General features: G+C 43.9%; 1 protein-coding gene and 1 pseudogene across 4 annotated transcripts; one reads left to right on the top strand and one right to left on the bottom strand.

The window, feature by feature from the left end:
- LOC136161839 (zinc finger protein 418-like) lies at positions 1–27,422 on the bottom strand. 4 transcript variants are annotated; one of them, XM_065926958.1, is made up of 4 exons: positions 26,548–27,422; positions 23,734–23,757; positions 23,033–23,159; positions 1–4,273 (listed from the first exon to the last, which is right to left on the bottom strand). In XM_065926958.1, exons 1-4 carry the CDS (start codon positions 26,584–26,586, stop codon positions 2,463–2,465), a joined length of 2,001 nt encoding a protein of 666 aa, XP_065783030.1. In that variant the 5' UTR covers positions 26,587–27,422; the 3' UTR covers positions 1–2,462. The 4 variants fall into 4 exon arrangements, with proteins under 4 accessions (XP_065783030.1, XP_065783028.1, XP_065783029.1 ...); XM_065926956.1 differs by lacking the exons at positions 1–4,273; positions 23,734–23,757 and adding an exon at positions 18,712–21,501; XM_065926957.1 differs by lacking the exons at positions 1–4,273; positions 23,734–23,757 and adding an exon at positions 18,712–21,501 and having other exon boundaries at positions 23,033–23,154.
- Positions 18,002–18,643, top strand: LOC136161841 (large ribosomal subunit protein P1 pseudogene; annotated as a pseudogene).

The following is a 27,422-nucleotide window of genomic DNA, read 5'->3' as shown; positions in this document are numbered from 1 at the left end:
TCTAGGCAAGAATACTGGCATGAGTTGCCATTTCCTCCTCCAGGGGATCCTCCCAACCAGGGATCAAACTCGTGTCTCCCAAATTGCAGGTGGATTCTTTACCACTGGGCCACTGGGGAAGCCTCAAGATAGTACTATTCAGTTTTAAAAAGGGCTGCTATAAATCATATCAAGCATTAGCAGGGATGTAGAAGAAGCCGAACTCTCTAACACACTGCTAGTTAATATGCCAAAAAAAAGTACAATCATTTTAGATCTATCCTGTGACTCAGACATCCCAGTTTAAGTTATTGACACAAGATCAAAGAAACACACACCCATGTAAACTAACACAACTGTTTGTAACAGGTTTACTTCCAATAGTCACAATCTAGAAATAACCTAAAGAACCATAAAGAGATGGATAAGTAAGTCAACAGTGGCATATCCAAAGATAAGAATATTACTCAGAAAAAAAAGAGATACTCATATCTCAAAGTAATTACAAAACAAAGAAAACCAGGAAAAAAAAGAATAGCTTATTCCCATCATATAAATATAAGAAAATGCAAAGGTTATCTATTGTAAAGGAAAGTAAATAAATGGTTACCTGGAGAGGTGGGAAATCAAGAAGAGATTATAAAAAGACATGAGGTAAACACACCATGACAGATCTGGTCATTATCAAGAGTAGGATGATGTTTTCAGAGGTCTGTACATATGTCAAAATTTGTAAAACTGTATATTTCAGTTATAAGCTGCTGATTATACATATAAATTTTATCTTTATAAAGCTTTAAAAATTGGCTCAAGAAAAAAAACAAACAAAACCCATGTCCCACTCTTTATGGAAAATAGGCTGAGAAACCTTGTGTTGACTCCAGCATCTCTCTCCTTATGCCCTCTGGAAGGTTAGTCTTGTCTCAGTAGCAGCAAATACAGGGAGCAATGAACATTTCTATCCATCAGGAAAAGTGCTGCACAGGCCAAGAGCCACATCCTCAGAATACGAAACCTCTTCCCTTTTTTCCTCCCTGTGTAGTAAGGGCCTGGAGGTGAACATCACTGAGGCTACAGTGATCCGCAAAGCCTGACTAATTTCCCTGACAACATCCTCAGCTACACAAGATAGGCGTGCCCACAAGTCCTGAGATTTGCATGATCTGTGATCCTGCAGAGTCACAGAAACATTGCTGGCTACACTTTGTTTTATTTTGGCCACACTTTGAGGCTTATGGGATTTTAGTTCCCCAACCAGGGATTGAACCAGGACCCTTGGCAGTGAAAGCGTTTAAGTCCTAACCATGGGACCACCAGGGAATTCCCTCTAGCTACATTTTTAGAAGAGGTACATTTCATCTAATTGGCTGCAGTCTCCTACACTATATACTAGAGTTTCCATACTTATTATGGTTCCCCTTATAACCGTTCTGTATCTATCACAGTTCTCTTACAACCAGTGACAACCAGTGGATTGTGGCTATCAAGGAATGTGGATCTTTGCAGACCTGGGGAAGACATTCCGTCAACAGTGGTGGAAATACCTGTGATCTTTACTCCAAGTAAGAGAAAAAAATGATGTGTTTCTCAGAACCACTCCCCTTCCTTAGGAGTCATCTGAGACTCATAAGAAATATAGCATACAGGCTTCAAATGAAGAGAAAGTCCTGCAGTCTTTCCTAGGAGGCTCTGGGCAGTAACACAAATTTGGTCAAAATCACCAAGTTATTTTCTGCCATGATGCTGCCCCTCCTCAGGTACAGCACATAAGACCTATAAAAATTTCTCCCCTCCTTCCTGCCTGTAGATTAGAAATCTGTACTAGTTTCTAAACTACCCTACACAGGAACAGAACTGTCAAGATTAATGAAGACTTCAAGGGTAAGGCCTTTGTTACTGTTCAAAGCAATGTGTAGCTGAGCTCTGGAGTCCATGATTTGCAAGCTGGACACACTCATCACAAGTATCACATGACACCAACATGTCCCTTAAAACTGTCATCTTTGTTGGAGTGCCACCAGCAAACTCAAATGATGTTCTATGGATCAATATTGGGTTAGGTCTATGCCCAACATCATCAGAGAGGACAGAAAGACCCCCTAGGGCTCAGGTAACTCCTGATTTGGCCAATACATGGGAGGACAGAGTTAAATTTCCCTGAGCACACTATGCGGACCTGCTAGGTGGTAGGTAATGGCCTTGACCACAGAGATGGCAGTGACATAATCTGGGAAGAACCCTGGATAGGTTGGAGAGTGCAACATAGTCACACATGCTTCACACATAACCAGGGATTCTCCCACTATGCATGTGCAGATGGATGAAAGTCAATTCAGACAGACGGCTCCTCAGAAAGTTTCCTCCAGTGCCCTTAAACTGCATGCTGAAACCACATTTCCTGCATATCTATGCCTTTGTGTGAACTCTGATGTTGAAAGGGGCTAGATTTTTCCTATAAAAGACTTCCCACATTCAGTGCACTCTTAAGGCCTTTCTCCAACATGACCTTTCTGATGACAACGCAGTTTGGATGTGGTAATAAAAGATTTCCCGCATTCACTGCACACGTAAGGCCTTTCTCCAGTGTGAACTCTCTGATGATAATGGAGAGTGGAACTACAAGTAAAAGATTTCCCACATTCACTGCACTCATAAGGCCTTTCTCCTGTGTGAACTCTCTGGTGTATTATGAGGTTATTTCTTTGGATAAAGGACTTCCCACATTCACTACACTCATAAGGTCTTTCTCCAGAATGAACTCTTTGATGATAATGGAGGTCAGACCTAGAAATAAAAGACTTCCCACATTCACTGCACTCATAAGGTCTTTCTCCAGTGTGAGCTCTCTGATGATAACGAAGGCTGGAGCTGAAGGTAAAAGACTTCCCACATTCATTGCACACGTAAGGCCTTTCTCCTGTGTGAATTCTCTGGTGTAAGATGAGGTTATTTCTTCGATTAAAGGACTTCCCACATTCACTGCACTCAAAAGGCCTTTCTCCGGTGTGAACTCTCCAGTGTTGAATGAGTGTCCACCTATTGTTAAAAGACTTCCCACATTCAGTGCACTTAAAAGGCTTTTCACCAGTGTGAGCTTTCTGGTGTTGATTCAGTTGGGATCCATATTTAAACAATTTCCCACACTCAGTACACTCATAAGGCCTTTCTCCTGTGTGAACTCTCTGATGTTGAATGAGAACCCACCTATTGTTAAAAGATTTCCCACATTCACTACATTCATAAGGCCTTTCTCCAGTGTGAACTCTTTGATGATAATGGAGGTTAGAGCTAGTGGTAAAAGTTTTCCCACATTGACTGCACGCATAAGGCCGTTCTCCTGTGTGAGATCTCTGATGATACCTGAGGGCAGGCCTAGAGACAAAAGACTTCTCACAGTCACTGCACTCATAAGGCCTTTCTCCTGTGTGAGATCTCTGATGGTAAGTGAGGGCTGAGCTAGAGGTAAAAGATTTTGAACATTCACCACACACGTAACTATTTTCTCCACTGTGCCACGTGTGGGGAGAAATGAGGACAGATTTGTGGCTTAAGAATTTCCCACATTTGCTGCACTTGTACTGCATTGCCCCAGTATGAATGCTTTGATGTTGACACAGGGTTGAGCTTTGCCTAAAGGATTTTCCAGATTCACCACAAACATGGATCCATTCTCCAGCGTGGACTCTCTGGTGCACAACAAATGAGGATTTGTACCTGAATGCTTTCCCACATTCACTGCACACAAAACAAGGTCTTCCAGTGCGGACACCCTGGTCCTGAACAAGTGTACGTGGGGGACTAAGGGCTTTCTTGCATTCTTCCCATGTGTGATGATTTTTCCTGCCATGTAAGGTTGACTCGCGCTGGGTGACCGTGTTTGGCTTCTTCACAGCCTGCTGCTGCAGATGAACCATGATGGTCAGGAAGTCCTTTTCAAAATCCCTGCAGGTAAATGGCTTCTGTGACACAAGGAATCTGCAGCTCTTCACAAACAAGGCCTTGTCCACACTGCTTCTGAGGGTTTTCTCTCCCATGTGCTGCTTCAGGTGCTGCTGAAAGTTTGTACTAAAATAAAATTGTTTCACACATGCTCCACACCTCAATAGTTTCTGGACGTGTTGTGTTTCATGGTGCTCAGCCAAGTGGAAAACATTTCTCAAGACTGGACCACAGATCTCACATGGGTGCGTCTTTTGGGTAGACAAAGCTGCCTTCGTGGTCCTAGCCTGTGACACTCCTAGAGAAGTGATCTGTTCAGAAGGTGCCTCTGCATTCTCTGTTCCACAGCAGCAACCTGAACAGAAAGAAATGCAGGTCAAGTACATACTGACTACAGGGAAGGGTCCAGCTCATCACAAATTTGCATCTGCATCAACAAAACAGTGAGAAAACAATAAACAGTGACCACAATTTCCCTGGAGATCCAGTGGTTAAAACTTCACCTTCTAATACAGGGAGAGTGGGTTCAATCCCTGGCTGGGAAGCTAATATCCCACATGCCTCTGTCAAAAAACCAAACCAGAAACAATACTGTAACAAATTCAATAGACTTTAAAAATGGTCCACATCAAAATCTTAAAACAAAAACAGCAATCAAATTAATAAAAGAATAAGACCGAATCTTATATTGTCAAAAAGAGACTCACATCACTACTAAGGACACACAGAGCTCAAAATGAAGGCATCATAAAGATACTCCATGCAAATGGAAAACTGAAAGTCAGCATAAGTACTGTATAGCTAAAAAAAAAAGAAAAAAAAAGTACTGTATAGTTTCAGACAAAACAAACATTAAGTGAAAAACTGCCACAAAAGACAAAGAAGTTCATGATATAATGATAGAAAAGTTAATCAAGGGACTATAACAATGGCTAGCGTATATGCATTGAACATTGTAGCATGAAGATGTCTGCATCAAATATTAACCAATCTGAAAGCAGAAACAACCCAATAACAAAGGATTCCATAGAACTTTCCTAGTGGTCTGGTGGTTAAGAATTCACCTTGCCATGCAGGGGACAGGGGTTCGATCCCTAGTAAGGTAATTAAGATCTCACATGCTGCAGAGCAACTGAGCTGGCATGCTACAACTTCTGAGCCCGTGAGTTCCAGAGCAGCTCACCACAACAGAGGGCCTGCGTGCTGTAAATACTGAAGCCCATGCGCCACAACTAGGGAGTCCGTGTGCCTCAACAAAAGATTCCAAATGATGAAACAAAGAAGATCCTGTGTATTGCAACTAAGACCTGACACAGCCAAATAAATAAATACAATTAGGGAAAAAAAAAAAAGAGCTAGAGACTTCAATATTCTCCCTTCAACTATAGGTTGATCATCCAGACAGAAATTCAGTAAGAAAACTTTGGACTTAAACATATACTTTAGATCAAATGGACACATACAAAACATAACGTCCAACTGCAGCAGAATACACATTCTCCTCAACTGCATACAGAACACTGCCCAGAGCAGATCATATGTTATAGGTTATAAAACCAGGTCTAACAAATTTAAGGAGATTGAAATAAAATAAACTATCTTTGCTGACCACAATGGATTGAAGCAAGAAATCAGTAACAAGGAGGAAACTGGGAAAATTCACAAACATGTGGAAATTAAACAACAGAATCATGGAAAAATAATGGATCTCAAAAGAAATTAAAAAATACCTTAGTAGTTCAAAGAGGGAAACTTAGAGCAATAACTGCTTACTGTATGCATATACAGGAAAATAAAAATCTTGGCTTCACAGGTGACTTCTACCAAAAATTCAAGAAAGATTAAATACCTACCCTTTTCAAACTCTTCCAAAATATTGGAGAAAGGAATGCTTCCTAGCTCATTTTACAATGGCAACATCACCAGACACCAAAGCAAAATGAAGACAACACAGAGAAAATTATAGGACAGCATCTCTGATAAACACAGATGCAAAAATTCTCAACAAAATACTAGTAAACCAAATACAACACCACATTAAAAGAATCATACATCATGATTAGTCCAGAGATGCAAGAATAGTTCAACATCTACAAATCAATCAATGTGATATACCACATAAACAAAATGAAGGATTAAAACCATATGATCATTTCAATAGATACAGAAAATGCCTTTGACAAGATTAAACATCCATTTATGATAAAAACTCTGAATTAAGTCGGTAAAGAAGGAACATACCTCAACATAATAAAAGTCATAGATGGCAAATCCTTCAGCTGACATCAAGCTCAATGGTGAAATGTCAAAACCTATCTCTCTAAAATCAGGAACAAGAAAAGGATGTCCACTATCTCCACCCTTATTTGATGTAACATCGAAAGTCCTAGCAAAGAACAGTCAGGCAAGGGGGAAAAAAGGCATCCAAAATGGAAAGGCAGAAGTAAAACTTTCACTATTTGCAGATATCATGGTTTTACACATAGAAAACTTGAACGACTCCACCAATAATCTATTAGAAATAACCAACAAAGTTGCAGGGTACAAAATCAACATACAAAAAACAATTCAATTTCTAAACCTGAATAGTGAGCTAGCAAAAAAATTAAAACAATCCCATTTACAATTCCAACAACAAAAAAATACCTAGGAATATTTAACCAAGAAAGATGAAGACCTATACATGAAAAACTCTAAGACATTGTTGAAAGACTGAAAAAGATACAAATGGAAAGATACTACATGTTCACTGACTGGATGAATTAACATTATTAAAATGTCCATACTGCCTAAAGCAACCTACAGATTGAATGCAATCTCAATAGAAATCCCAAGGACATTTTTCACAGAAATAGAACAAAAAATCTGACAATTTATATATAAAACCACAAAACTTAGCAAATAGCCAAAGGATTATTATAAAATAAACAAAAAAACTCAAAAAAAAAAAAAAAAAAAAAGCTAGGGGAATTCCCTAGAGATCTGATGGTTAGGACTCAAGTGCTTTCACTGCAATGACCCAGGTTCAATCCCTGGTCAAGCAACTAAGGTGACTTGCTTGCTGCAACTAGAGAAAGCCCAAATGTAGCAATGAAGACTCAGCACAGCCAAAAATGAATGAATCTTTAAAAAAATAAAAAAGGCCCCCCCGACCTCCCAGGGTGGTCCAGTAGTACAGAATCCAACTGCCAATGCAAGGGATACAAGTTTGATCCCTGGTGCAGAAAGAGTCCATATGCTGCAGGGCAACTGAGCCCATGCGCCACAACTAGTGAAGCCCACTTGCCCTAGAGCCTGTGCTCCACAACAGAAGAAGCCACTGCAATAAGAAGCCCATGCATCTTTGAATCAGTTCTAATGAGGTGGATGAAACTGGAGCCTATTATACAGAGTGAAGTCAGTCAGAATGAAAAACACCAAATACAGTATATTAATGTATATATATATGGAATTTAGAGAGATGGTAACGATGACCCTATATGCAAGACAGCAAAAGAGACACAGATGTAAAGAAGAGACTCTTGGACTCTGTGGGAGAAGGCGAGAGTGGGATGATTTGAGAGAACAGCACTGAAACATGTATATTACCATATGAAACAGATCACCAGTCCAGGTTTGATACATGAGACAGGGTGCTCAGGGCTGGTGCACTGGGATGACCCAGAGGGATGGGATGGGGAGGGAGAAAGGAGAGGGGTTCAGGATGGGGAACACATGTATACCCATAGCTGCTTCATATCAATGTATGGCAAAACCCACTACAATATTGTAAAGTAATTAGCCTCCAATTAAAATAAATAAATAAAATTAAAAAAAAAAAAGAAGCCCATGCATCACAACTAGAGTAGCCCCCACTGACCTCAACTAGAGAAACCTCACACACAGCAACAAAAACTCAGTGCAGCCAAAAATTTTTTTTTTTTTTTAAATGAGGGATAACATGCTAGCAAGGATACACAGAAAAGGGGACCATTGCACATGGTTGCAAAGAATGTAAATTAACATAGTAATGGAAAATACCACAAATATTCATCAAAATATTGAAAGTAGAACTACCATATGATCAAACACACCCACTTCTGGGTATATATCCCAAGGAACAAAACCAGTATCTTCATGAAACAGGTTCACGTGCATATTCATTGCAGCATTATTCAAAAGAGCCAAGATACAGAAACATTCTAAAGTGTTCATTACTGGATGAAGTGATAAAGAAAATACGGTATACACACAAACATGCACCAACTTTCCCACGATTATGTGTGCAGGAATATTTGGACAAGAAAAGGAAAAACTGCCACTTTAAAAATCAGGAGCCTAGAGGACACTATGCTAAATGAAATAAGCCACAGAGCGATGAACAAATAGTGTATTAAATACAGAATCTTTAAAAAAGTCAAACTTAGAGAGGCATAAAGTAGAATGCCAAATATTGAGAGCTAGAAAAACAGGGAGATGGTCAAAAACACTTCCAGTTATGAGTAAGTTCTAAGAACCAAAAGTGCAGAATAGTGACTATAGTCATTAATATTGTATTGTATACTGGAAATTTGCTAACAAATCCTAAGTATTCCCACACACACAAAAGAAAAAAAGTTATGTCTGGTGATAGGTGTGTTAATAAATTTCATGGTGATAATTGTTTCATAACACATATATATATCAAATCATCACATTATGTATATTAAGTACATACAATTTTATCAGTTATACCTCAATAAAGTTGGGACGACAGGATGAAACGGAAATAAGAGGTCTAAGCATCGTAAAAGAACTATATAGGAGAGAGATCAATAGCAGCCAGTGCTCAGGTCAGTAGTCCCCGTGACAATGGCTGCAGTTCCATAAACAAGCAGAACCAGAACTGTCAGCTAAAGCAGGGGCCACAGAAACTGCATGGGTCTGGACACACTGACCCATTAAGGGAAAGGGCGAGCAAGCTGCACCCAAAGGCCTTATTGCAAGACTATGAACCACAAATCCTTCCCTGTGACAGTTCAGTATAGCAGGTATTAGGGCTGTAGGGGAGAACAAAGGGGAGCGCAAACACCCCAGCCCTAATTACCACAACTACCCAGAACACTGGGGAAGCAAGCAGTGCCTACATGTGAGGACAAAGCGCCTTCTGGGGCGTGAGGCAGGATACAGAGGCCAGCCCAGGTCAGTAGGGAGGCTGAAGGTCTTACCCAGTGAGGATATAAGTGCATAGTTCTCCAGCATCACATCCAGATACAGGCATCTCTGAGCCTCATCAAGGAGCCTCCATTCCTCCCAGGAGAAGTACACAGCAACATCTGGAAAGGTCACACTACCCTGTGGTGAAGGGGACAAATGAAACCTTGAACATTCTCTAAGAATCCACAACACATCTCTCCAAACACCTATGCCATTCCCATCCTCCACTGGTGCCACTGATGCCTTCTCTCTCTTCACCACCCGCTTTACTCACTGTGTTCAGCCCTCAGCAGTAACTGGGCGGGGTCCGGGCAGCGGTACTACAAGGCTTCTCCAGAATTTTGTGCACACAGATGCCATCTAAACTCTGGGCTTGGCGTGCAATGTCCTGTCCCTCCAGTCAAGCAATTCCCCTAGAGTCTCCCAAATTGTGGGAATCCACACACAGCCAAAGATAAGCTCATGCTTCACCTGTAAATACTCAACATCAGGAACCTGAGGCCATCAGTTCACACTTCCTCTCAATGGGCACATCATTCTGTAGGTGGCACTTCTCTCACAATTTCAGACTCTTCCATAGCACTGACATCTCCCTGCACCACACCACAGAATTCTTCCTGAACATACATGCACACCTGGAGCTTGGCATCCAGAGATTGCTTTAGAAATTAAAAGAAGATTCACTACAACCCCAGTCCTCTGATGGATCTGACACCAGACTAAGCAACATGCTGCTTAGAAGATCTTGCCACCCGCTGCCAGTCCTTCCTTCAATATTCACCACCCTAAAACCACACATGATTTTCACATTCCCATAACTCTCTTCAACTTCTTTACTGCCAGCTTTGCCCCTTCAACAGCCACAACGCTCCTCTCTCCACTCAACCTTTGTAAAAAAAACCCAGCCCTAAAAATCTCCCCTCCAGTCATAGTGACTCACAAATGACATCTGCCCCAGACCTTATCCACTAGCAAGACTAGAACATCCCAGATCCTGCCAAAGTTCATTGCAACATTCTGGAGAAGTCACATAGCACTAAAGGAGAAGCAGCCCCAGCCTTACTGCCTTCTTGTCTCAATTACTCCTGGGTTTCCTCAGTCATATCTCAGACTCCATTGAAGCCTTGGCCGCCTGCCAAGTTGACCACTCTTACATGGGTCCCACTGCTACTTCGCTACTTCACTTGGGTTTGCAATGCCGCACAAACCCTGAGCAAAAGAACTACTCCTCAGCACACACCCTCGTCTCTCTGACCCACTAATAATCATGGCCACCATCACCTGCATTCCCCGCCTACATGTGATCCACAGCTCCGCCCGTGTCCACACAATGGTCGTCACTTCTGCAAGTTTCCATTCCTGAGCACGTTCCCCAGTTTTCCAGACCTGCCTAGTCAAATGCCCATGTTGCCTACACTCAGTCTTCTCTGAAGCATTTCAGACTCTTCAGAGAGCCAAAACAAACTCATATTTCCAAGGAAAATTAACCTGATGCTAAGGTCCCCATCCAGTTGATGGGTCTTCCATCCTTTTGTCTACTAGGGCCAAAATCCCAAGGGTCATCACTTACAATTGCTTTTCTCTTGTCACCAACAACACCCACAATTTTATATGTCCCTTTGTAACAGAGCAGGATGAAAACAGCCCTTAGCAGGCAGCCATGGCTGTGCCTCATTACTCCGCACCCTGTAACTAGGCAACAGTCTTGCTCAGCCATTGGTCAGTGCCTCAGAGGACCCTCCCCACAAGCAACCAACTGTCAATGAGTGACCATTAGGGAAGTGATTCAGTCAAGGGTCAGTGGTGTGGTGATCATCAGGTGGAGAATAAGCTAAGAGGCGGATTCAGGCCTTCTCCTGGAGACCCTCCAGCGCAACCAGGCTTAGGCCAGCGGGTCACCTGAAGAGTCCAGGAAACAGGCTGGGGATTATGTCCTGCAGGGCTTCAGGGCCCTTATAAGGCCCTCTACTAGCCATGGCCCAGGCCTTGAGGCAGTAGTGAGCCTCTCTCCCATCCCTGTTTCTGCGATGTAACAGCAGTGGCTGTTTGCATGGTTTGCAGTCTGTGAGAACTGGTTTCCCACTTTTGGGCAGCCTGAGGAGTCTGAGTTGGATGATAAAGAAAGCTGAGTGCTGAAGAATTGATGCTTTTGAACTGTGGTGTTGGGAGAAGACTCGAGAGTCCCTTAGATAGCAAGAAGATCAAACCAGTCAATCCTAAAGGAAATCAGTCCTGAATATTCGTTGGAAGGACTGATACTGAAGCTGAAACTCCAATACTTTGGCCACCTGATGCGAAAGACTGACTCATTGGAAAAGACCCTGATGCTGGAAAGACTGAAGGCAGGAGGAAAAGGGGAAAACAGAGGAGGAGATGCCTGGATGGCATCACCGACTCAATGGACATGAATTTGAGTAAGCTCTGGGAGTTGGTGATGAACAGAGAAGCCCGGCGTGCTGCAATCCATGGGGTCGCAAAGAATCAGACACGACTGAGCAACTGAACTGAACTGAGACTGAAGCCCAGTTGGGTTGGGTGCCTGGCTCCCTCAGGAATGACAGCTGGGCAAGTCTGGGGACCTGGCCTTGAAGGAGCTGCCAACTGCAATCTGCCTCCTCTTAGCTAGGACTGGGACACTGGGGGGTGAAAGTTGTGCCTTGGGACTTTGCCCTTTCTTGTCAGGACAAAGAATAACATTCATCTGGTAGAGACTTACAGGAACATCCTTACCTGACCATGAGCTGATCCCAAGAACAAAGGATCTGACATGAGAAATCTACAACAACTTACTACGCCCATACCTCACCTTTTGCTTTTAAAGGGCCTTGCTGAAAGCTTTCAGTAATTTGGGGGCTCATAGGGCATGAGCCACCCATCTCCTTGTACAAATCTGTAATAAACCTCTGTTCCAAACCCTGTTTTAGTATTGATGGGCCTGACTGTGTGGGGGGCACAAGGGCTTGCGATTTCGATAACACCTTCTCAAAAAATTGATCCAGAATTTAATCACTTTTCACACATCCAAGGTGTCGCTCTGGTCCATCAATACACACCTGGGCGATTACAATTAATACCTCTGTGCTTCCTGCCTCCTTCCTCCCTCTGCTACTTTTTCTTCTCTGCGGTCAGAGGGAGCCTATTTTGGTCTGCATGCGATCACTGCCCGCTTGGGATTGAAACCCTCTATTACCTATGAAATAAATGGTCCTTTCTTTTTTCTGGCCGCACGGTGGGACTTGTGAGATCTCAGTTCCCCAACCAGGGATTGAACCGGGGCCCTCGGCCATGAGAGGCGGAATCTGAACCACTGGGCTGCCGGGAAGTTTCCATAAATGGCCAGCCTTCCTCGCAGCAACACCGCAACCTTGACTGGCCCAGCTGCAACTTGCTCCTAGCAGGAACTGCTAGGAGGGTGGAGAATTGCTACACCTAAGTCCCTGACCAGTACCACCCCCAAATCTCTGCGCCTGCAGGTCCCGCCGCCCGTCGCCCTCTCCCGCGCGCATTCGCAGACACAGAGCCCCACCCAAGTCGGCCGCACCGGCTGGATCCCGGGGACTGGGCTGCGGGCACGTGAACAGGCGCCCGCGACGCCCCCGACGCCCCCCACGCTCGGGGCTTTGGCGTCCGCTGGGGCGAGGGCGGTGAGGGCCCACGGGCACCGGCGTTTACCTGAGGCGGGCCCCTTAGTGCCGCCGCCATCGGACTGCGCGGAGGGACCGCCGGCGGCTGCAGCACCCGCCCGGCCGGGCCTCTCCCAGCCCTGGCGCGGCGCGCCCCGGGCGGCGTCACCGGGCCTCACGCCCGCCTCTCTGCAGCTGCTACCTTCTCAGGCTCATCCCCGCTTCCCAGCACGAGTAACCGAAGCGCTTGAATTACGAAAAAACTCCAGCACATTCAAAATAACGCTCACAGCGTCGCCACCGGAAGTCCCGCCCAGACATCACTGCTTCACAAGAAAGTGCGGCTTCTCTTCGTCTCAATTGGCTGATCGTCGCAGCCGCCCATCGCACAGCCGCCTGGGTAATGTATTTCCCGCAGATCCACAGTCAAGGTCGTCTGAGTTATCCCTGACGTGCAGCAGAAAAGGCGAAGCTACACTGTGAGGTTTGCTAAAATAACAACCGAACTCCAGAGACTGAGGTGGGGCGTTGCTTCTTAAAGAGAATGCATTCAGATGTTTGAGGATTACTATCTGTAACTGATCACCCAAGTGTTTGGAGACAGTTTTTCAAATTCTTCGAAGCTCAGCGTGTTCCTAGAGGCTAAGAGTACCTTTCCAGATGCTCTCAAATCCATCAATCCAAATGCATCCCCGAACTTCCCAGGCGGTCCAGTGATTAATATTCCTCCCTTCCACGGCAGGAGGCGTGATTCAATCCCTGATGAGGGAACTAAGGTCCCACAAATCTCACAGCACGTCCAACCAAACAAAAAACCCAAATGACCTAAGCCGAGTCACTTAGACACAGAATGGAGACACTGGAAACTGAAGCTAATAAACAATAGTGCACTGTACATCTGTTTGATATAGACAAGTACACAAAAGTGTAGATAAGGAAAAGGATGCTGCGCCACCTTGAGGAAGGAATACAAAGATAGGTCTCTGACAAGGATTCCCAAGACAACAGAAATCCTGCCTTTATAGTTGCTGGGAGAAATACCAATAACATCAGATATGCAGATGACACCACCCTGATGGCAGAAAGTGAAGAAGAACTAAAGAGCCTCTTGATGAAAGAGGACAGTGGAAAAAGTTGGCTTAAAGCTCAACATTCAGAAAACTAAGATCATGGCATCGGTTCCATCACTTCATGGCAAGTAGATGGCGAAACAGTGGAAACAGAGGCAGACTTTATTTTGGAGGGCTCCAAAATCACTGCAGATGATGACTACAGCCATGAAATTAAAAGACACTTTACTCTTTGGAAGAAAAGTTATGACCAACCTAGACAGCATACTAAAAAGTAGAGACATTACTTTGCCAACAAAGGTCCATCTAGTCAAGGCTATGGTTTTTGCAGTAGTCATGTATGGGTGTGAGAGTTGGACTATAAAGAAAGCTGAGCACTGAAGAATGTATGCTTTTGAACTGTGGTGTTGGAAAAGACTCTTGAGAGTCCCCTGGACAGCAAGGAGATGCAAGCAGTCCATCCTAAAGAAGATCAGTCTTGAATATTCATTGGAAGGACTGATGCTGAAGCTCCAGTACTTTGGCCACCTGATGTGAACAGCTGACTCGTTTGAAAAGACCCTGATGCTGGGGAAGACTGAAGGCGGGAGGAGAAGGGGATGACAGAAGATGAGATGGTTGGACGGCATCACTGACTCAATGGACATGAGTCTGGGTAAACTCCAGGAGTTGGTGATGGACGAGGAGGCCTGGCGTGCTGCGGTTCATGGGGTTGCAAAGAGTTGGACACGACTGAGCGACTGAAGTGAACTGAATCCCAGATAGCATGTATTTTAATGTATAAACTCTTCAGAGGAGACACAGGTTCGAGCCCTGGTCTGGGGAGACCCCACGTGCCTCCAGTGAAACTAAACCTGTGCACAACCACTGAGCTCACAGTCCGCAACTACTGCGTAATGTCTTTGTGCCTCAAGATCTAAGTTAGGTCAGAAAGTCATGTCCGACTCTTTTGATACTTCATGGAATGTAGCCCACCAGGTTCCTCTGTCCCTGGGGTTTCCCAGGCAAGAATAGCGGAATGGGTTGCCATTTCCTTCTCCAAGGGGTCTTCTCAACCCAAGTCTCTTGCATCACATTAGGATCCTTTACCACTAAGCCACCAGGGAAGCTCCAGATGTAAGGTTCTATTGTTGCTGCTGTTTAGTCACTAAGCCAGGCTCCTCTGTCAATGGGATTTTTTTCTGGCAAGAAAACAGGAATAATGACAGAATCCACTCATCATAAGCACAAACTAGGTGTAAAACGTCTGATCAACTATGGCTCATTTATTTCCTCTGGGAGGAAAGCATTGTCCTTACACCCCTTACATAGCTCAGGACAAGGAGAAACAGCCATACCACTGCTCCAGTGAATTTTACCTCAAGTCTCTGGGAAAATTCTCTGAAGCTATTTTTTAAATGTTTGCAATAATATTTTTTGGTGATTTACTAAGTGTAGAGTGTTGGGAAGAATATTCCAGAGAGAGAAAAGTACATATGAAGCACAAGTATGTGAAGGGGTGTGAGCATTCAGGAAGCTGAGATAAAGGGTGGAAAGAGAATGAAGGGCACTTCTCATTAAGACGCTGAACTGAGCAGATACAATTATTTGTGGAAATATTAACAAGTTAGCTGACCCATAAACCCAGAGGAGTATATTCATAAATTTCAAATCTTTAGATACTGAATTTTAGTCTTCTATAAACTACAATAATGTGATAGTATTTTTTCCATGGTAGAAAATGTAGTTTCTGTTTTAAAATTAAAATTATGAAGTGTTATTTGTTCAAAAAGTCATCCTGGTAGGGCTACTGTAGAAACTTTCAAAACTATAATTTATAAATATCTATATACACAAATCAAATGCTTAAAGACACTTCAAATTATGTTAAAGCTCTGAGAGTCTCCTGTTTCTTCCCTCCTGGTAACCTATAAGGGGAAAACATTATTAAAAATTATACCTTTTAAACTTTTCTTTGAGAAAACAACTTTGAGCAACATCATGTTTAGCAATGTAACATGCTGACTCCATCCAAACCATTATAAGCCTAATATTTATCTTTCCTTTACTAGCTTAGTATAATTTCTTACATTTTCTAGTGTCCTTTTTAAAAACTTTTTTTAAAGGAGGGTTTGTATTATTTTTAACCTTTAAAGTCTCAAGATTTATTAATATTAAACCCTTTTCAGGAAAGGTCTAAGATTTTTCGACCAATGTTGTTTTTCTTGTCTCAGTCACAAGATGCCTGGACTGTGTGCACACAGAAGAGAAATGAATGTTCTAATAAACTTTTCCAACCTGGGATTTAGGAAGTCTTTGACAATGCCAGAGATCTGAACACAACTATGCTGAATGTACATGGAGGGTTTCCTCCATGTGGAAATTGCAAATTCAGGGGACACTGAGTGACATCTCTCTGGTGGTCCAGTGATTAAGACTTGCTTCCACTGCAGGGGGCACAGGTTTGACCCCTGGTCAAGGAACTAAGATCTAGCTAGCCACATGGTTCAGCACACACACACACAAAGGACACTGAGCTACTTCAACCAGCTTATCAGAGAAGAGGAAAAGAAAGGAAAAGTGGGATACAAGTAACACAAAGGGGGTGGGATTCAGGTGGTTTCACCAGTGAGAAAGCTTTAACTTATTCATAAATTATCTATAGCCAAGTGCCCCTAAGTGGACCCTACAGTATTATTTACTCACAAGCAAAAGAAAATTCTGATTAACCAATGGACCACTTTCCATGCATGGTGTGATGAGGCTTCCAAATGCAATTTTGACTAACAATGCCTCCTTGAAAGATGTTAGTTAAGGCATCATCTTAGATCCATTTGTTGCTAAAATGTCAATAACCTAAAGTGGAAGATGAAATACAACAAACTAAATGCTGTATAAAGTGAATACTTGTATAATCACATAGTCAAAAACTATTTCAAATCAATTCATAACATAGAATTTTGACTACACTTACTTAGACTTGTGGAAATAAAGACGGCCAACCAAATGAGAACACTCAAAGCCTATTTATTCAGAGCTACAAATCATGGCTTAAAAATGTTGAGTATCTAGATTTAAGAACTAATCAAGAAACAAGGTCATGGAACTATATTGAATACTCTATGATAAACCATAGTGGAAAAGAATATTTAAAAAAAAAAAGAATGTATATATGCATATAACTGAGTCACTGTGCTGTACAGCATAGACTGGCACATACTATAATAAAAAAATTTTTTAAGTGAGCAAGAATATTAATGACTAAACTTTAAAAGTATATGCTGTATGTGGCTACTGCATTGTGTACAGTACACAAAGTGTTTATGAAATACTCCCACATTAAAGAACAATTATTTTTATAGCAGAGAGGTCACATCACTGAAAAATGAATAAAATTCCAACATAAGTTTTTGCTGTTTCACCATCTTTTTTGTTAGGAAAAAAACAGAAACTTCCCCAAAGAATTTTTTAATAATTTTTTTTGGTTGCAGCTTGTACCAGAGACTGAACCCAAGCCCTCAACAGTGAAAGTGCCAAGCCCTAACTACTGAATTGCTAGGAAATCCCCCCAAAATTCAATAGGAATGCACGGTGGGCTACAGTGGGGACAGCACATCCTCACTATCCTCATTTTCCTGCACAGCAACACATCTGAAGTGAAATCACATAGATACTACAAAACCATTGATAATTTTTTCATCTCACAACAGCCTCCCTACACAAGATGCATAGTTCTGGAGGCCATGACAATTTCCGCACTGGCTCATCCTTCACAGCTAGTAACTGGGATACTGCAGAGGCCCCTTCAGTACAGGCACATTTCCACAAACTTGTGGCAGTCTTTTCCCCTGCCTACAGATTCAGTGTTCCTTTAACAGGTGATTCCCCCTGCCTGTATGACTGTATAATCTATGCTGCCACTGTCTGGGATTCTAGACATGAGGATACATGGCTTCACTGCAGGACCTAGGGAACAGACTTCTCTTACTGACTGGACATAATCCATGACCCCCGTGAACAAGAAAATTTCCTTGATTTAGGAAGCAGCAAAGCTATCACAACTGCCCATCTAAAGACTGACATCTGAACCAACAAAATACCAATGCATCCAGGCTGCAAAAAAGAACCACAAGCCCCTGGAGGGGATTTTCCTGGAGGCCCTGGGCAGCAATGGCACCTAGGACAAAACTAGAGAGAGGTACACTCACAGCGTACTGTTCTCTCTGAGGCACAGAGTCTGCAATTCCACAAAAAAGCTTTTCAACCCTGATTGCTGCTAGAACCCAGTTGCTTTCAAGTCACCACAGTGAATAAAATCCCAAGATTGAAGGGACTTAAAGAGTAAGGTCTTGCTTTTTCCTCCTCTGCTGTTAAGGTGCTCGGTTCTTCTGAGGAAGCTGCCATTTGGGGATGAGGCCCTCACTTCATCCGGTGACTAGCACTGTGCCTGGCAGCCCCCACCTAGCACTCGCCCTCACCATGGCCTCCACCTCAGAGCTCACCTGCATCTACTCTGCCCTCATTCTGCATGGTCATGGAGGATAAAATCAATGCCCTCATTAAAGCAGCCTGTGTAAATGTGGAGCCTTTCTGGCCAGGCTTGTTTGCAAAGGCTTTGGCCAATGTCAACATCAGAAGCCTCATCTGCAATGTGGGGGCTGGTGGACCTGCACCAGCAGGAGGTCTTGCCCCATCCACCACTGCTGCCCCAGCTGAAGAGAAGAAAGTAAAAGCAAAGAAAGAAGAATCTGATGATGACATGGGCTTTGGCCTTTTTGACTAAACCTCTTTAGTAACATATTCAATAAAAAGCTGAGCTGTTAAAAAAAAGAGTAAGGTCTTCATTTTTCACACAAACCAGTACAATGGGATGCAGGCTATTCCTGGGCTTGAGGCATGAAGGGGAGGAAAATCTCATCACAGGAGTCACAATAGACACTGAGAAAAGTAGGCCCAGTTTGCAAGTCACCAGCAGAGTAGCCTAGGACAAAAATAGGTCAACTCAGAGATGTAACCCATCAAAAGAATTAGAAAGGAATGAGTGCTCAGAGTTATTACAAAGGCTCCCATAAATGGGACAACATCAAAGTGTTCTTCCCTGGACTCAGGGTGGTTAAAAAATGTACATCATGAACACCTGCCATACAACAGTGGTGAAATGACTTTTGCTATGGAACTGGCAATGACATAAATCTGGTAAGGGTTCTGGGCAGGTTAAGAAATGCACTGAAGCTCCCATAAACCTGGAATATAAGTGGTTTATTGCATGTATGAGGTCAACACCCTCATAAGGGATCTCGCCAGTGTTATACTGACCAATAATTCATCCCTGTACAACTCTTGTTTCTGAACTTTGTGGTATTCAACGAAATAACAGGGAAGTCTGTGAACTCTCCAGTATGTAATGAGGCTAGAGTTTCAGATTAAAAAAAAAATTTTCCCACATTAGTCACATCCACAAGGCTATTATCCAGTGTGAACATTATGGTGTTCTATGAGACTAGAGTTGTAGGTCAAGGAATTCAAACATTTCCTACAATATAATGCCTTTCTGCAGTATGAACACTCAAGTGTTTAATGAATCTGAAGCTTTTTGCAAAGTACTTCCAACATTCATGGCACTCACACATGGCTTTGATCCAGTGTGAGTTCTCTGATGTTGAAAAACAGCTTGGGCTAACCAGCTTCTCAAATTTTCTTTACTTGTAAGATTTTTCTCCAATGAACTCTGTGATGTCGAAGGAGTGAAGAACTTTGGGAAAATGCTTTCCCACATTTGCTGCATTCATAAGACCTTTCTCCAGTGTGAATTCTCCTGTGTTTAATGAAGGTGGAATTATCAGCAAAGGATTTCCCACAAACAGTGCACTTATAAGGCCTTGAGCCAGTGTGAAGTCGCTGATGCGGATGAAGAACAGAACACTGATTAAAAGTTTTCCCACATTCACTGCACTCATAAGGTCTTTCTCCAGTGTGGATTCTCTGATGTTGAAGGAGCGTAGAGTTTTGGCTAAATGATTTCCTACATTCACTGCATTTATATGGCCTTTCCCCAGTGTGAACTCTCTGGTGTATAATGAGGTGGGACCTCTTGCTAAAGAATTTCTTACATTCCCCACACTCATATGGCCTTTCTCTAGTGTGAACTCTTTGGTGTTCAGTGAGATGGGACTTGTTGCTAAATAATTTCTCACATTTAAAAGGTTTTTCTCTAGTGTGAATTCTCCAATGTTGAATAAGGTTGGGCTTTTGCCTAAATGATTTTCCACACTCTCCACATTCATAAGGCCTTTCTCCAGCATGAACTCTCCAATGTCGAAGGAGTGAAGAACTTTGGGAAAATGCTTTCCCACATTCACTGCACTCATAAGGCCTTTCTCCAGTGTGAATTCTCCTGTGTTTAATGAAGGTGGAATTATCATCAAAGGATTTCCCACAATCAGTGCACTTATAAGGCCTTGAATCAGTGTGAAGTCTCTGATGCTGATGAAGAGCAGAACGTTGATTAAAAGTTTTCCCACATTCACTGCACTCATAAGGTCTTTCTCCAGTGTGGATTCTCTGATGTTGAAGGAGCGTAGAGTTCTGGCTAAATGATTTCCCACATTCACTGCATTTATACGGCCTTTCCCCGGTGTGAACTCTCTGGTGTATAATAAGGTGGGACCTTTTGCTAAAGAATTTCTTACATTCCCCACACTCATATGGCCTTTCTCTAGTGTGAACTCTTTGGTGTTCAGTGAGATGGGACTTGTTGCTAAATAATTTCTCACATTTAAAGGGTCTTTCTCTAGTGTGAATTCTCCAATGTTGAATAAGGTTGGGCTTTTGCCTAAATGATTTTCCACACTCTCCACATTCATAAGGCCTTTCCCCAGTGTGAACCCTCTGATGTCGAAGGAGTGAAGAACTTTGGGAAAATGCTTTCCCACATTTGCTGCACTCATAAGGCCTTTCTCCAGTGTGAATTCTCCTGTGTTTAATGAAGATGGAATTATCGGCAAAGGACTTCCCACAATCAGTGCACTTATAAGGCCTTGAACCAGTGTGAAGTCTCTGATGCTGATGAAGAGCAGAACGTTGATTAAAAGTTTTCCCACATTCACTGCACTCATAAGGCCTTTCTCCAGTGTGGATTCTCTGATGTTGAAGGAGCGTAGAGTTTCGGCTAAATGACTTCCCACATTCACTGCATTTATACGGCCTTTCCCTGGTGTGAACTCTCTGGTGTACAATGAGGTGTGACTTCTTGCTAACTTCTCCCCAGTTAGGATAAGTTTTTCCCCTCTGAAAGGCTGCCTCACACTCAGTTCTGCTTGACCTCTCCCAGGTGTTAGTAGCCCATTGCTGGAGAAATTGAGACCTGGTCAAGAAGTCCTTCTCAACCACCCTGAAAACTAATGACTTTCCTGACACATGGAGTTTGCAGTTCATCACAAATGAAGTTCTATCCACATCTCTTCTGAAGAGTTTCTCCCCGATGCACTGCTTCTGATGCTGATGAAGGTTTGTGCTGACATACAACTGTTTCCCAGACCTATGTAATTTCTGCTTTGAATGTATTCCTTGACATTCATCCAAGTACAGAAAGTCTATCAATATTTGGACACATAGTTGACAGGGGTGGGCCTTTCTGGAGGATAGATCTGCCTTGGGAGTCCTGATCTGTGACATTCTTTGAAAATAAACATTTTGCTCAAAAGAAGTCTTCTCGTTCTCCACTTCATGGCAACAACCTAAAAGTAAGAAATGTTGGTGAAGCACATGTTGACTTTAGTGGGGCAGGGGGAAGCCCACACATCAGTGTGTGTCTGATAAACTCATGAATAAGTCTGTGTGATTATTTACAAGAACAGGGAGTTGGCTTCTTGATGACAATATCATGAGCAATACTGGGCTATAAAGGCCACAGGATGGGGGAAGACCACATGAGAAAAAAGATAACCATGTGAAGTGCCATAGAGAGGAAAAGCAGGGTGAAAAATTACTTAATTGTTGACAGTTAAAAAATCAGTTACAGAGACTTCCCTGGTGGTCAAGTGGTAAAGAATCTGTGTTCCAATGCAGAGGACATGGGTTTGATCCCTAGTTTGGCAACTAAGATCCCACAAGCCACAGGCAACCAAGCCCATTAGCTGCAACCTAGAGAAGCCCATGTGCCACAATGAAGATCCAGTGCAGCCATTACAAAAAAAAAAGGAAAAATATATATATAAATTAGTTACAAACAACATCAGCAGGACTGTGTCTGCTGGTAACACATGACTGCAATGTAGATGAGCATTTCCAGGGCCAAGAAAAAAGAACTGCAAAAAAGTAGATTTTGGTCAGGAACATTTTAAGAATGGGTATATGTTTGATTATAGAAAATATATGGGCCAATGTTACAGAATGAACAGATAAAGCAGGGAGGAAAATGGGTGATACAGAGATTCAGAGATATAAGGATTAGCCACAGGTTGGACTACAAGTAGAGGAACCACAATGCAGAATTAAGTCAGCACTATTAAGAATGGAGAAAAAAAAAAAAGGAGAAATAAGGTGTGGTCCTGGAAATAGCCATCAAAATTGAAGTCAAACAGAACAAATTCCTGGTATCACTTGAACTAGCATCATGCACTCCCACAGGGTGATACTGTACAGCAGCCCTTTGGGCCTACTTGGTTGAGTTGAAATTCATATCCAGCTTGTGGACAAATAAGAGCTCCCCACTCCACTTCCAAAATGAACAAGTGTATGGGACCTGGATGATGCAAATACAAGGGGAACGACACCACATAGGAGAAGTTGACCCATCACATCATAAACCAGAGGAAAACATTTAAATACTATTAAGAGAACTTTGGAAAGGTTCTTGCAAGATGTGCATGGTCTACACCAGAGAATTAATTCCCAGCAAAGGCAGTTACAAGGAAATGTTTATGAGAAGAAAGAAGTAGAACCTGAGGAGCACAGATAACTTGCATCTGGATGTCACCCAGTAAGAAGTGAGCAAGTATGGTGGGATATATTAGGCTGAATGGAAGATTCCTGACCCTGGATCCTTCCAGGGGAAGCTGCAGGGCAGCAGATGTGGGACCTCTTCAAGGAAAACAGATGGCAGTGCAAATACCTCAGCCCAACCAACCACAGCACCAACCTAGAGTACTGGAAAAAAAAAAAAAGCAGTGAGCATGGTCCTGACATGAGAAGGACAAGCTTGTCTCTGGGAAAAAGGAAAGTGCAGAGACTAGCTCAGGTCATGAGGAAAAGGTTTAAGGTTCTTACCCAGGGAGGTTATAAGTGCCAAGTTCTCCAGCATCACATCACGGTACAGGCATCTCTGAGACTCATCAAGGAGACCCCATTCCTCCCAGGAAAAGGTCACAGCTACATCTTCAAAGTTCACACTGACCTGCCATGATGGTGACAGATGAAACGACAAACAGTACACCTCTGAAGAGTTGCAGTCCATTTCCCCACACATCTACCCTTTGACTATCTATCGCCCAGCCCTTCCAATTCAGAGAAGCAATCACACCCTGGCACCTTGGTGTGGATGTCTCCCCACAGGCTCACTGATCACTAGGTATAACCACCAGGAACAAGAGGCAGGTGGATGAACATATATCTCAACTATAGGCCTGGCATAGAGGGATCCACCCCCTGCTGACAAGCAATTTTCCCTGGTATGGGCATGGCCCTGGACATGTTAGCACCATCAGACATGCTCCTTCTTCAAGCACACATCACTCCTTGGGTTGCACATCCTCAGTCTCTGTATCCCATAACCATACATGACCATGGCCACCAAAACCTCACTCTCCCACACCACAGACATCTCCTTACCCTTCCCACACCTTATCTGTATTTAAGTCACTTTCTCCTAACCCCAGCATAGGGCTATGATGGTGACCTAACACATGACACCTGAGATTGGACAAATGCAACTGACAGTAGCTTATTAATCACATAAACTCACCACTCACCACAAAGGCCCACAGGGAGTAGTTCTAAAAAAAAAAAAAAACCAGCACAATCAGGATCTGTGTAAAGGAATCTTTGTGGGATGAAGGAGTTTGGATGCTCCAAAGAGGATGTGACTGCCTTATTTGAATAACTCTGAGGGCTAGTGCTACCTAGAAGTATCTGGTTTCCTTTGTAAAAATGGTTGTTAGGCTAACAGACGTTATCCACAGGAACACTGTGAGGAGAGGAACTTGCACTCAGGTCATTTGAAGGCACCCAAGTTTCACCAAATGTCAAAGAAGCACATCACATTGAACTTAGGCCTTATACTACAACTTGGCAGGTAGTATCCACAATACAAATGGCAAAATCAAACAGAACCCAATATGACTACAGAACTCTCAACAATTCCCAAAGGCAGCATCAGAAATCATCTATAAGGGCCTTACTGCATGACTCTGATCCTTGTCTCAGATTTAAAACAACAAAACCATGTGTGGATCTCAGATACACATACTCCCATGGTACTTCTGTGCGGTCCTTGATGTAAGTCAGCAATGACAACCTTTCTCTGTTCCCTTACCCTCATTCAAACTCCAGCCCCATTACTTGCCTACCCCAAGCCTAGTGATTCTTACAGGGGACCTTATTGCTCGTGGCCATATAACTAGGTTGAATGAAACACGCCAGGCATCACAAAACTTGGTGAGCTGATAAAGTGGTAAAGAAGTATCAGTTCTGGCCTGAGTGCCATATGGATGAATTATCCCTTGCTTCTACATCCACCTCATGTTAACTCTTCTCTTGGAAGCTTTGGCTGCCTGCCAGACTATCCTGTCTCATACAGCAAAACTTCCTGGCCATTTACTTACATTTATGAAGTAAATGACACCATCACACATGGAAGCAAGCAAGAAACCCAATCCTCTGCCAGCTTCTTCCATACCTCCTCCCTAAAAGATTTGCACAACCTGAAGCTTGACTCTTCCAAATGTTGAGACACAGGTCATTCAGTTTGGTCTACCCTGTAGTTACATTTTAGACGTCTCTAACCTGAATCACTCTCAAGAATTCCAAGCCTGTATGTCAGATGTTCATTTGATGCCTCCACTCACTGGTGTCTAAAATATCTGACTCTTAACATGGTTAAAACAAAGCTCCAGATAAACAATGAATATTACACCTACTACCAACCTGCTATCTCCACTGATGCAGCTTCCATCTCTACAGCTGCAAAGCCAGGGCTCATCTCTGGTACCTGCGTTTCATTCCCTCACTACCCACTTTACAAAATCTAGCTGCCTCCTCTAAAAACATGCAGCCAGGGACTTCCCTGGTGATCCAGTCATTAACACTCTGTGCTTCCAGCACAAGAGGAACATGCAAGATCACGGACTGCGGAACTAAGATCCCACATGCTGCATGGGATGGCAAAAAAATAAAAATAAAAACATGCAGCCAGAATACAGTCACATTTCCCAAGGCAAGCCCCTGCTCCATTAACCCTCACCTGGACTATGGTAGTAACCTCCACAATGATGGTCCTTCTTCCTCTCTCAAGCCCACAATTTGTTTTCCACTCTAAAGCCAAATGAAACCTTAATCACATCACCTCCATCCCACGACCCAAACTTCTAGTTTCCTCTAGAACACAAAAATTGACATCTCAGGCAGTTGTTCCTCTTCTGACTCCAACCCACCTGCTATTTATTCCTACCCAAAAGAGAGGAGACCTGTGGGTCCTGAATATTCCTGAGGTCAGTTTTAACTCTAGGCATTTGCACATCTTGGGTTAGGTTGACCTTACACACGTTTACCATGACTGCCAGAAATGGGAACACCTCTCTATATAACCTCTAGCATGGACTTAGGACGGTAGGCTCGGCGTTTTTCAGGAACCTCGGACTCAAGGAGGAGATAAAGGACATTAAGCATCTCCTGTGTGAGTGTGTGCTAAGTCTCTTTAGTCGTGCCTGACTCTCTGAAACCCCGTGGACTGAAGCCTAACAGGATCCTCTGTCCGTGGGATTCTCCAGGCAAGGATACTGGAGTGGGTTGCCATGCCCTCCTCCAGGGGATCTTCCCATCCCAGGGATCAAACCCACGTCTCCTGTATCTCCTACATTGCAGGTAGATTCTTTACGCTGAGCCACCAAGGAAGCCCATTAAACATCTCGGGGCGACAACAACTCCAGGAAACATGGAAGTGAGAGCGGACGAGTGAGGCAACGGGACACTCCCTACCTCCCTGTTCAGGTTCATAAGCACTTCTTTAACCGTGAGAATTGTGTGAAGAGGAAGGAATGCGTCCAATGTGGGATTCCACCGTTCACCGTCTGTACTCCTGCCTGGCCATGGAAGCCAGCTTACCTCAGGCTGGCGGATTAACCTCTGGGGCTCAAAGCTCAGTGCTGCCTCTTACCAGCTGTGGGGCCCTGAACAAAGATTCAACCTCCCAGGACCTCAATGTCCTCATCAACCCTCTCCACCCTGTTTTTCCTTTAAACAGCTCTTGGCGATTACATCCCAATAACGCACTACCCCGGGCCTGACTGCGCTAACATTCTTCTTTCCGGTAAGCAGAAGGCTGAGGCTAGGTTTCCGGAATCCTCCCGCCTCAGTCCGACCTCCAAGCCTCTGCACCTACCGGCCCCTCCGCCAGTCCCCATCTCCCCTGCGTCATCACGCTGTCTGTCAGACGCAGCGCCCCACCCAGCACCGCCTGTCCATCCTGGAGCCCCGGGCCTGGGCTGCGCGCACGTGAGCAGCCGCCGCGCGGGGCTTCATGGTATGATGGGATGAAGGCGGTGAGGGCCCGGGGGACGAGCATTTACCTGAGGCTGCTCCCTCAGCGCCGCCGCGGCCGCCGCCATCGGACTCTGGGGGTGGCGGGGCTAGGAGAGGCGGGGAGACCCGGGAGCGGCGGACCCCAGGCGGTGTCGCCGAGGTTCAGACCCGTCTCTTTGCAGCAACGACAGCACCCCCTCTCGGACCTTCCAGTTCCCGTCACTCGGGTCCTGACAGCCCTCTCATACAGAACAGAACCGGCGGAGTTAAGATGTCCGCCTTAAGGAGGAGGCCAGAAGTCCCGCCCCTTAGGGTTGTTCCCCAGCGGAAATAGCTTTTTTCTGCGCCATCATTGCCTCAGCAGCGTCGCCTTCGACGCTGGGCACTCTGGGTCTTGTAGTTCCCAGTTGCCAGGAGAAAAGGCCTTCGTCCACCTCATAAGGCGCCAGGGAATGACCTCTCCCAAGCCATGCCAGAGCAGTGAGTCGCCGCCTTTAACGGGGCTAAACATCATTGGTAGGGATGCGTTCTGCAACTGACCGCCAAGGAATCCATGCCATGAATTAAGAAGACACGTCTTTCCCAGAACGCCAAGGGCGCCAGTGCAAATTCACGAAATATTTTGTTAATTTTATCTTCAGTTCAGTTCAGTCATGTCCGACTCTTTGCGACCCCATGAATCGCAGCACCCCAGGCCTCCCCATCCATCACCAACTCCGGAGTTTACTCAAACTCGTGTCCATCGAGTTGATGATGCCGTCCAGCCATCTCATCCTCTGTCGTCGCCTTCTCCTGCCCTCAATCCCTCCCAGCATCAGGGTCTTTTCCAATGAGTCAACTCTTCGCATCAGGTGACCAAAGTATTGGAGTTTCAGCTTCAACATCAGTCCTTCCAATGAACACCCAGGATTTATCTCCTCTA

Source organism: Muntiacus reevesi, chromosome 2 (assembly GCF_963930625.1).
Source record: "Muntiacus reevesi chromosome 2, mMunRee1.1, whole genome shotgun sequence".
In the NCBI taxonomy this organism is placed as follows: domain Eukaryota; kingdom Metazoa; phylum Chordata; class Mammalia; order Artiodactyla; family Cervidae; genus Muntiacus; species Muntiacus reevesi.
This window is presented reverse-complemented; position numbering and strand designations above follow the sequence as displayed.